This window comes from Manihot esculenta, chromosome 15 (genome assembly GCF_001659605.2).
Source record: "Manihot esculenta cultivar AM560-2 chromosome 15, M.esculenta_v8, whole genome shotgun sequence".
In the NCBI taxonomy this organism is placed as follows: domain Eukaryota; kingdom Viridiplantae; phylum Streptophyta; class Magnoliopsida; order Malpighiales; family Euphorbiaceae; genus Manihot; species Manihot esculenta.
In genome coordinates this window covers 9168728-9179922 of record NC_035175.2, presented here as the reverse complement: position 1 = coordinate 9179922, position 11195 = coordinate 9168728, and the positions used below count along the sequence as shown (strand labels likewise).

The window sequence follows — 11195 nt, the reverse complement described above, 5'->3', positions numbered from 1 at the left end:
GTTTATTTATTTGATATTTTTATAAAATCATAACTAATATAATTTAATTATAAATATTTTATATTATGTGAATAATTATATATAATAAATATATATAATCGATTAAAAAAATTATAAAAAATATTAATTATAATAAAGATATAAAATAATTAAACTAATTATATAAAATATTATTAAACTAAAATTTTATTAATTTAAATAATTATAAAAAAATTAATAAATATAAATAATTAAAATATAATAAAAAATAAAATTATAATATCAATATTCTAAATCACCTGTTACAAATATTAAATAACGTAATTATTAAATTTAAATTATTATAATCTATTATATTAATCACTATAATAATTTTTACTCGTCTCTCTTTTTTTATTTTCAGATGATTCATGTTTAAATTTTTCTTTGTATTTTCTTAACATTTAGCATGCCATTATCAAACCTATTTTAGCTTCATTTGCTATCTCAGATTGTCATCACCATTCATATTTGCCTCTTCACATACATTCTCAAAACATTCTCCATGGCTGGTCGGAGGACAAAGCTGCATTTGCTGGGCATTTTTCTGTTGACATTAGCAAGCTTGAAACAACATTGTGTTGATGGAGAATCGAAAGTGCCTTGTTATTTCATTTTTGGAGACTCCTTGGTGGATAGTGGAAATAATAACAATCTCCCGACCTTCGCTAAAGCGAATTTCCTGCCGAACGGGATTGACTTCCCGGAGGGTCCCACCGGAAGGTTTTGCAATGGTCGAACTATTGCTGATGTGATTGGTATAATTAATTAACTAGAAACCCATCTTCAACAACTCTACTTATTATCTATGGCAAAGGTTGATATATTATGTTTTCATCATCCAAATTAAATAAATGCATGCAGGGGAACTCTTGGGCTTTGACAACTTCATCCCACCATTTGCAACTGCTAATGGCCCGGAAATTCTCAAAGGTGTAAACTATGCATCTGGTTCAGCAGGAATTCGAAACGAAACCGGCAAGCACTTGGTATTTTTCTTTTTTTTTTTTTTTTTTTTTTTTGCTATACAATCGTTACATAGCACTATCAAGTAATAATAATAACATATGTTTTTATTGTGCAGGGTGTTAACATAGACTTGAGCACCCAGTTGCAAAATCACCAAGTCACCATCTCCCACATAGTTGATCTGCTAGGAAGCAAAGACTCAGCCACCCAATACCTGAACCAGTGCTTCTATTTATTTGTAATTGGAAGCAATGACTATATTGCCAACTATTTCTTGTCTCAATCTTACAATACAAGCAGCCTGTACACCCTAGAGCAATATGCACAAGTTCTTATAGAAGAGTTTTCTCAACAAATTATGGTTAGTAATTAATAATATATTGGAATATATTGTATATAATTACTTATTTATGAGTATTATTGTTTTGTTTAGAATTTGTCTAAATCTGGAGCAAGAAAGGTGGTCTTGAGTGGAATTGGTCCTGTAGGCTGCACACCAGGAGCTATTGCTTCCTCAGACACAAATGGGTCCTTATGCGTGGACTGGATTAACAACGCAATAAATCTCTTCAACAACCGGCTTGAAATACTCGTAAATCAGCTCAACTGCGAGCTGACTGGGGCACAATTTATCTACTTGAACACTTATGGAATCGTGTCAGAACTTATTACTTCTCCTGGTAGAGAAACTGAGAAATTATTCACAGTACATTTAAGTAGTTTCTAAGAAATTTTTGAGCTAAAAATTGAATTTTCTGTTCGTGTCTTTCAGCTTTTCAGATTAAAATAGACATGTGCTATAAGCTAAATCTGTATGGTGTATCCAACCGTTGGGAACTTCCATGTGAAGATAGGAATTTGCACTTCTTCTGGGATGCTATTCACCCAAGTGAAATTGCAAACAAGGTCATTGGAGGACTATCGTATCTAGCTTTGAGGAAGATCCTCTGAACCTGCTTTGTATCTGTCCACTTTTAGTTCGAGCTGGTGGCTGTTGAAAAATTACTTCTTAATAATGATATATAATGAATATTATTAAAAATGCAATGTAATTGTGATGACATTATAAATAAATCACTTCATATTTGTTAGCTATCTTTTCCTTGTGATTCTTTTAACTTTATTTTCTAGTTAGAATATTATGAACTAATTTTATAAGAGCAACCTACATGATATATCGCAGAAGATTCAAGTAAATGAAACAAGTCCATAGTCATAAAGGATCCAAGTTTTTGAATATCCAGAAAACAAATCCTTCTCTTATAACAATACTAGTAGGTCGCAAGGTTGATTACGCAAGGCTAGTGCATGGTGGGATAGTAGTATTTATGGACTCCAGTGGTCGGGCAAAGTTGATTTCTGCAAGAAAATTTGGGCATACTTTCGGCTTCCAGCAGGTGAAATATATGTCTGATACTCTCCATGCAAAAATAGAATTAAAAGGACGCCCAGACAAGAGTATTAACTGCACAAAAACGTAGGTAAATTATCATGCATCAGTACATGTGCATGCAAAAGTGAAGTAAATGTTATACATATACACAAGGTTGATTAATTCTTACACTAACTGAAGAGCCATCTGGTCTTGGTGTGGGTAATGATTGGTGGGTTGTAGTGCATTCACTTGAAAGTAGTTCCTGTTGTCAAATGGCTGAGGTTGCATCATCTCGTAGTCACCACCGCCAGGCATCAAATTCATGTTCTGTTGCTTCCTTTCATTCTCGGCAATCTGCATATTCTCAGAAGTCCCATTTAGCCATTCTACTTGACCCACAAAATTAAGCAAATTTATGAAAAAAGGTCGAGTGGAAGACATACAGACCTTAGCTCGAATAAGCTGATTATTGTTGTGCAAATCAATTTCCTGCATTTGGAATTATTTTTATTCAAACAACCAATTACAAAGACGAGGATATGGGGAACATGGGAATAAAAGGTGCATACCCTTTTCTGCATATACTCGATCTCTGCGAACAATAGCTCATTCTGAAGGAGATTTTATGGTGGGAAAAAAAGAGGAAACTGTGTTACTGGCCGTACAAGAGTTAGCAACAAATAGAGAGAATACATTTCTTTTTTTAAACAAACATGAATTGTATTAATACATAGGCATGCTCCTGTATTATAAGTACCTTTTTGGATCGAATTCTACTAATTCCTTTCTCTAGTCGTATCTCCAAGCTCTTAAGTTCTTTGACATTCAAGGCTCCTAGCGACTCCCCCAGCATATGCCTGAAAATATCATTGTTCAGAGGATAGATAGTAATGAAGCAAAATTCTGTAAAAGAAATTCAAATTCCAGCAAAAGAGATTTCAGTCATATCAAGAGATCTCTTTTTCAATCTGATTGGCTACTTAACAATCCAGCTTATTTAGTGTTTCACTTCAACGAAAAAGAGGCAGTTAATATTTAATAATGAACATTTAAATTCACCTGTTTGAATTCTGCAAATTGCTAATCTGCACACGCAGCTTGGCAGCTTCTTGCTGATAGAACTGAAATATCAATCCAAAATCGCTGGCAGTTAGATTCAAATTCTGAACATTTTGAAATGTTTTTAAAATCTACTAATTTTCTATTAGTTTTTAAAATCTTGTTATCCGGATAATATTGGAAATGTTTATAGCATCCATGGGATTCCCTAAAAAAATTTAATTAAATGTTTGTATTTTTGATAAATTGATTTAATATTTACATTTAGAAGTAATTTTTACTAATTTTTTTATATTAAAATTAAATTTAAATAATTTAATTATTAAATATATATTCCACACTTTCACTCCACTCATGATATATTTTATTTTCTAATAATAATTATAGCAGTTATATTATTTAATTTAAAATAGCAATATATATAAAATAATAAAAAATAATACATCTGTTATAAAATCTTTTATAATTATTGTTTCAGACATCCGTTAAATGTATAAACGACATATTTGAGTAAATTATTACTGTCTTTATAATTAATTATAATTAAGTATATTTAATGTTATTTTTATATACATTTAAAAAGTGTATTAATCAAAATTATATCCGAATCGATCCATCTAAAATTTAAATATTTAAATTAAAATACAAAATGACATAAAAATTTGGCTTTTTTAAGATTTACCTACATATTCTTTTCCTTCTTAATAAAATATCACATCATATTTAAGCTAACAATTCACTATGCTTTCTAAGGTCTGAATAGACGTAATCAGTATTTGATGAATTTCATTGTTAGAAGAGACTAGACATAATTTGCACCTGAGCATTAACTTCTGAAACAGATCCAGTATTTGATGAATCTGCAGAAGCCTTCTTGTACCTCTCAATTGTAGATTTAACACTGCAAATAAATAATATGAAAATCATAAAATATAGTGAAAATGCTAAACGCTAATGAATTGGATATGAAGGATTAGAATCTATAATAGGGATGTTATGAAGGATTAGAATCTTTGTACAAGGTGTAAATGTAATTGTATTTGTTTCAATTCTCTTCCAAGTAGCCTCTTTAATTGAAGACAACAAAGATCTCCATTAAATTTCATCTAGGTTCAAAAGAAGAAGCCTGTTCAAAAGATCGTTTTTTTTTTTTTCATAAGCTACAGGGAAAATTCTTAATTGAAAGTTGACGATAATCTATAAGTAGAGAAGGAAGTTATCGACATGTTGAAGATTATGTTTGAGGATATAATATTTAAATTAAAAATATTATAAATAATAATTACACTAGTTATAATATTCATTATTATATAATAAAAATAACTATATTTCAAAAATGTGTTTTTAATTAATATGTATGTTGTATAATAAATAATACTTTTATATTTATTTTATTAATAAAAATAAATTAATATATTTTTTACCCAACAACATAATATTTAGATATAATTTCTGAGATATATTTATTAGATCGGTTATTAACTATCAATTATCATCAGATATTCGCTATGCAATAACAATTTATTATATTTAATAACTAAATCATACATATTCTTGAATTTACTCTTATAGTGACATCATTCCTCAATCTATTCAGAAAGAAAAACCATAAATTTTATGAGAAACATATATAGTGGGAGAGATCTTTCCACTAGAGATTGGCAAGGGGAAGGGTAAGCTTAGGACAGGTTTGTTGGGTAAGCCTACTTAAACGGTAGGGTATCTGCGAAAATTAAACTACTCGAACTCGAACCTGATTTATATTAGTAATATTCGAATCCGTTCCGAACCTAATTAAAAATTAATTTAAACTATCCGAATTCGTCCTAAATCCGATTATTATTATCCGAATAAAATCACAACCTATTTAATCTTATATATTTTAAATAATAATTTATATAAAAAATATTTTTTATTAATAATTTTCATTTAAAAAATTTAATATTTCTAAAGAATATTTAAATTTAAATTTTTAAATAAAAATATATAAAAAAATTTATAAATATTATTATAAAATATATTTTTTATATTAAATTAATTATTTATATAAACGGATTCGGATAGTGGATATCACGTACATAAAACCCGAATTCAATTCGAACCCGTAAAGGGTATTATTTTTAAAACCCGAACCATCCCAAACCCGATTATAACTACTCAAATCCGTCCGTTGTATTAGGGTTCGGTCGGATCGGATACCCAAAAATATCCGTTGCCATCTCCGAGGCTATTGATCTTATTTTATTAAAATTTTTTCTAGATTTTAATATAATAAAATTTTGATTTATTAAAGACCAAAGTTTTTATTTGGTTTTGTTAATTAGATTAACTTAATGTTGTTAAATTGCCTCAATTTAAATCTCAATTAAAATTAATATTAAAAAAAAAAAAAGCTTTTTTAAGCTCACTGTGGCCATTCGAGCAGTCAAATCAACCAACTCTCTCAGTTAACTCATACTGACAGTACCCAAACCCTAAAGCAAAATGAGTAGAAAATCTTATTGAACCAGACTCATTAATTTGACCAGATAAAATACACATAATAGAACCCACTTTTCTTTGTTTTGCTGATACCTTAACTTCGTCGAGCTACTGATTGGCTGTTTGTGGCACGCTGGCATTATGTCCTATAATATGATTGGCTAGGCCAAATATAGGATCAATTCTCTACCACGTGTCAGATACCCATTATACAGTGGATAATACCCTAAATGACACGACCTATTGCCCACCTCGACTAAGTGAAAAAATAATAATAAATAATGAGAAGAAGCGTGGAATTCTGTTTCATAAGGTAAAAGGTGATAATATAAAATTGATTAATCAGAGTTTTTGTTTCTCAAGCTGAAGCTCTGAGCACAGCAGAGCCGGCCAATGGCAACAGCTATAGTTGTATGCTTCCCATTACATGAAAGAAATCAGAATGCACAGAACTCTCCCATTGGCTCCCAGTTGTCGTACGTTGTCCCTCTGCACACTTCACTCTCTCTCTCTTCAAAAGAAGTTGCATAAATATATCTATGCAAAGATCTACACAAATGCAAAGCACACACTATAATCCCAACAGTGGCATCATCATGACTTAAGTTGATCCATTCTCATTGGGCTGTCTCTTTCTTTCAATATGAAAAAGAATTTAGCCAAAAGATCAGTGAGAAATGGGGGGAGAGAGAGAGAGATCTATGAAGAATAAGGAAGGGACATGTGGTTATTTAATTTTTGAACCATTTGAAGGTGAAAGTTAGGTTTCAGCGACTGAAATCATGACACAAAACACCCTTTGTCACTATTCAAGAACAGAAAATCGTGTGTGACGTGATCAAAGATTCTGTTGCTGGGACAAAAAATACACAGCAGCACCAGCAAACTACATGATCTTGATTAACATAAACCCTAAACAGTTGCTATTATACCAGTTACCAAGTTGAAACTCTAAAGGTGAAAACCCCATGTGAAATTTAAAATCACTAACCACTATTATTTTTATTTTTTTTCAATACAAGCAATCACTATTGATTAGTTATGGCTGTGGAAGGATCTTCTTGTTTGATTTAAGGATTATTCATTAAAGTCTAGGTCCTGTATAGTAGCTTAATTATGAACCCGCAATTTGGGCTATGTTCGACTATGAGGAGGGTGCAAATTAACTCAGATTTGGAGAAATTTCGTGTGGATTAGGGAAAAACCCTAATTTGGGAGTGCTTGGGGGTCAACTGATTGGTTTGAAAAGGGACGTTTGACATGTTTTCAGAAGAAACCCCATTGAGGAGATTTGGGTTTTGAAACCCTAATGCCTAACCTGATAGATTATCTGTTGGTTTTGCTGACAATTAACTTTGACGCTGTACTTTGCTTTCTTGATGTGCTGTTGACGTGCTATTAAGGAAGTGTCAAGCGATTGGAGGGTTTGACTAATGGGAAGATGACAGCTTTTGCCATAGGCCTTCTCTTTAGGCTCATAGATATAGATGACAGAAAATATCGAGAGAGTAGTGCAAGAAGAATAACGTTTAGATCATAAGAAGAAAAGTTTTCTTTGTAAAAAAATCATATGCATATCATATAAAGGAAAAAGAAAACAAACCGAAACAGAAGAAAGAGTTCTTAGAGAGAAACTCTCGAACAATTGCAGCACAAAGATTGATTATGTTTTTTACCCAAAGATCTAGTTCAAAGCAAAATAAAAAAAAAAAAAAATCTTGACATCAGTTTCCCCATTTTTCCTCTTTAAAAAATTAAAAGTCTATAAAGAAACCAGTTAACCCAAAAAAAGAAATAAATAAAAGAGAAATTTCTTGTGAACAAGATTAGTAATTAAAGAAAAACACAGTGAACTGAAATTGAAGCTGTTACCCTTTGAGGAATTAGATCAAGAAGTTAAGGTGCGTGTATGGAATTTGTATATACCTATTGTTGGCATACTCATAGAGGCGGCCGCGGGTAGAGAAGACGATGAGAGCAACCTCAGCATCACAAAGAACAGATAATTCATATGCTTTCTTGAGCAGTCCATTCCGCCTTTTGCAGAAAGTGACTTGGCGATTGGTGGTGTTCTCGATCCGTTTGATTTGGATCTTACCCCTGCCGATTTTCCTCTGCAGTGAAGTCTCCCCGGAATTGCTCGGGTATGCCATGGCCACTACCTGATCCTAACACAGAATGAAAACACTGATGTAAAAATGAAGCAATAAAGGTTATAATCAATGACATATTTGCCACTTTTGATCACTGGGAAGTTCAAGAAAAAGCAAAAATTTATTATAGAAAAGTAAACTTGATTTGTTTGATTCAATGGGTTTGAGGAGGGATAAGTGAAGGGGGGCCAAAACAAAGCAAAACAAAGAAATTTTCGAAATTCCATTTCTTGAAGCTTTCCGGGTGATGAAGAAGAGAGCATCTAATTAACTAAAGTGGTTGAACTCTGGGGTTTGAAATGTTGAAAAAGAACTATAAACCCAAAAGGAGTGAAGCAAAGCATAGAGATTTAGCAGATTTTTGTCTGAAAACTAACCTTGGGAGGAAATAAACAAAGTGAAGGGTAGAGATGCTAATTGAGATGAGAAACAAAGTGAAGGCTTGTTTTTTAAGAGGTTGTGGGTTTCTCTGTTCTTTGTTTCTACAAAAATGAGAAAACGGAAGCAAGGTGGTGCGACGAGGTGGGCATATTATGAAGGAAAAGACCACCTTTCATCCATTGTTATATACAACAATACTTCTTCCTAGCTATCTCTGTGTGCCTTTTTCTTTTCCTTTCATTTGTTTTTCTCGTCTTCTATATACATAAATATATACATATGTATCCATGCATACATATATACATATATATATATATATATATATACCCTATATTTTTTAATTAAATTTTAATTTTTAAAGTTGTTCTAAATATTTCTTATTGTGCTGTTAAAAATTAATGAAATTATTATGTCACTCGATATTTTATCACCATATCATCATGTCATATTAACAAATTTCAAGATAGAATTATAATAATTTAAAAGTTTAAAGTAAATCTCAAATTGTTAGTCATGGAAATGGAAAAGGAAAATCAAAGGTAATTTTTATGTGAAAAGTTGTTATCGTTTTCTGACGGCAGAAGTTAATGTTGTAGGTGCTGCTGATTATAGTCAAATGTGGAAGAAGTTATGGCGTCTTCATATTCTAGCCAAGGTATTAAACTTCGCTTGGCGTATGTGTAACGTAATTGTCTTCATGTTCCAACCAAAGTATTGAACTTCGCTTGGCATATGTGTAATGCAATTGTCCCTTGTTTGGAGCTGCTGCAGCTACAATACATCCCTGTGCATAATACCTGCTATTTCTGTCATAATGCATCTAAAACTATAATGCATGTTTTGGTCTCATACCCCTTTGTTTGAGATTGTTGCCTGCATATTGAGGTAGGCCGAGTTTATCCTCATGTTAATATTATATCTGAGTGGCTTTCCCTTATATTAGTTCCTGCATCGTTGGAGTAGACTAATGTGATTTTGATTACCCTTTGGGCTATTTGGATACAACGTAACCAGTTGGTTTAGAAACGAGTATGGAAGTCTCCTCTGCAAGTGATTTCCTTTGCTCGACATTTTCTTAAAGATTAGACTGCTGTACGAGCAAAGTCAACAAGTTTAAATGGAGACATGACGTTAATTCTGGGTTGGAAAAAGTCTCCTGGAGGTGTTTTAAAAATAAATATTGATGCAGTCACTTTTGATCATTCACATGTTGGATTGAGTATGGTGACCCGTAATAGGCTGGGAGAGTTTATTCGTACTAAGTAAATGGTGATTTTTGGTGATTTTAGAGTAAAGATTGCTGAAATTTTAACTATTAGAGAATCTCTTAGCTGGATTAAAAGTGAGGAATGGTCCAATGTGATCGTGGAGTCAGATCCAAATGGATTATTTCACCTATAGCTTGTATTTTGACTTTGTTGAAACTTGATAGTGCTTAATAAAATTTTTTTATAATTTTTTATATTTTATCTTTGTTGAGACTTGACGGTGCTTAATAAAATTTTTCTAATTTTCTTAAAAAAGTTAAGGTAAAAGATGAAATTAAAATAAAACTAAAAGAATGTAATTTTTTTATAATTATCTATTATATTAATAGAATTCTATTTTTTTAGTAGAGAATAGGAAATAGAGACTCCAATTAAATTTAAGTGAGTTATATAAATACCGAATCAAGTAAAACAAGACAATCAAATTCTAATTTAACTGATCTATTATTAATTTTTTTAAAATTCACCCTGATTATTAGCAATAGTTTAAAAAAAGTTTTTAATTGGTATTATATTTAAAATTTAAAAAAATAATTTAGAAAAATATCCTAAAAAAACAATTATTTATTTAAAATTAAATCATATTAAATATTATTTTCTTAAAACTAAAACATATTAAATATGATTTTTGCAATTATCTCAGTATTAAATATGTATAAAGCTTTTTGTTGAGTACTGGTGTGAATAGAAGAAGATTTAATTAAGAGAGAGGAGGCTAAATTTGGGATTCAGATTGTGTTCCGTCCCTTATAAAAGATTGAGAGTCTTTAAAGCTCTTTCAAAACCCTCCTCTGGTTTTCTAGTTTACCATGGATCCTTTTGCACTTTGTTTATTTGGTTTGCATGGCATTGTAGAGTGCCGTTTTAACGGGTAATAATTAATTTAAATTATTTAATAATTATTTATATATAAAATTTTTAATAAATTTTATTTTTAAAATATAAATTATTTTTTATAAATATATACCGAAGATAAATAGAATGGGATGTGATATAGCAAGAAAGAGTAGAGATGATGAGACATTAAAGAAGTTTAGCAAACCTAGTTGCACCTATAAATTAAACGTTTCTTAGGATTGTAGAGGACATGTGAATTTGTCTATTAGCCACCTTCTCATGACAACTCATTCTTTACCCATCATAATGTATAGTGTCTTTTGTACACCCATGTTCTCCTGCCACCTATGCCTTATTTCCTCATGAAAATACCTATAAATATTATTAAACTCCAAAATCATGTTTAAAATATTAAAATTGCTTATAATTCATTTTTCATTAAAAAAATAATTTAATCACATCACCAACCTTCATAGAAATTTCAATTTGGTGAGAAACACGGATCTCTTGAGAGAGAGAAGTTTCCTTGAAATTTTGGTATTTTTCTTTCTTCCTCTTAGACTTGTAAGCAGAGAGCTTTTGAGAAACCTTTGAATTCAGCTTCCATTAATGGCTTCACTCTAAAATATAAAGCTTGCTTCTAAATGGGGAGGC

General features: G+C 30.9%; 2 protein-coding genes across 2 annotated transcripts; one reads left to right on the top strand and one right to left on the bottom strand.

Annotated features, from left to right (window-relative positions):
- Nucleotides 1-481: 481 nt before the first annotated feature.
- On the top strand, nt 482-2073 carry LOC110601508 (GDSL esterase/lipase At1g29670). The gene is made up of 5 exons (XM_021738662.2): nt 482-776; nt 883-1007; nt 1103-1348; nt 1421-1667; nt 1760-2073. The coding sequence occupies exons 1-5, from the start codon at nt 524-526 to the stop codon at nt 1936-1938; spliced, it is 1050 nt and encodes a 349-aa protein (XP_021594354.1). The 5' UTR covers nt 482-523; the 3' UTR covers nt 1939-2073.
- A 472-nt stretch (nt 2074-2545) lies between these two features.
- Nucleotides 2546-8059, bottom strand: LOC110602744 (floral homeotic protein AGAMOUS). Its single transcript, XM_021740339.2, has 7 exons — nt 7829-8059; nt 4241-4322; nt 3422-3483; nt 3120-3219; nt 2932-2973; nt 2810-2851; nt 2546-2716 (listed from the first exon to the last, which is right to left on the bottom strand). The coding sequence occupies exons 1-7, from the start codon at nt 8053-8055 to the stop codon at nt 2546-2548; spliced, it is 726 nt and encodes a 241-aa protein (XP_021596031.1). The 5' UTR covers nt 8056-8059.
- Nucleotides 8060-11195: the final 3136 nt, after the last annotated feature.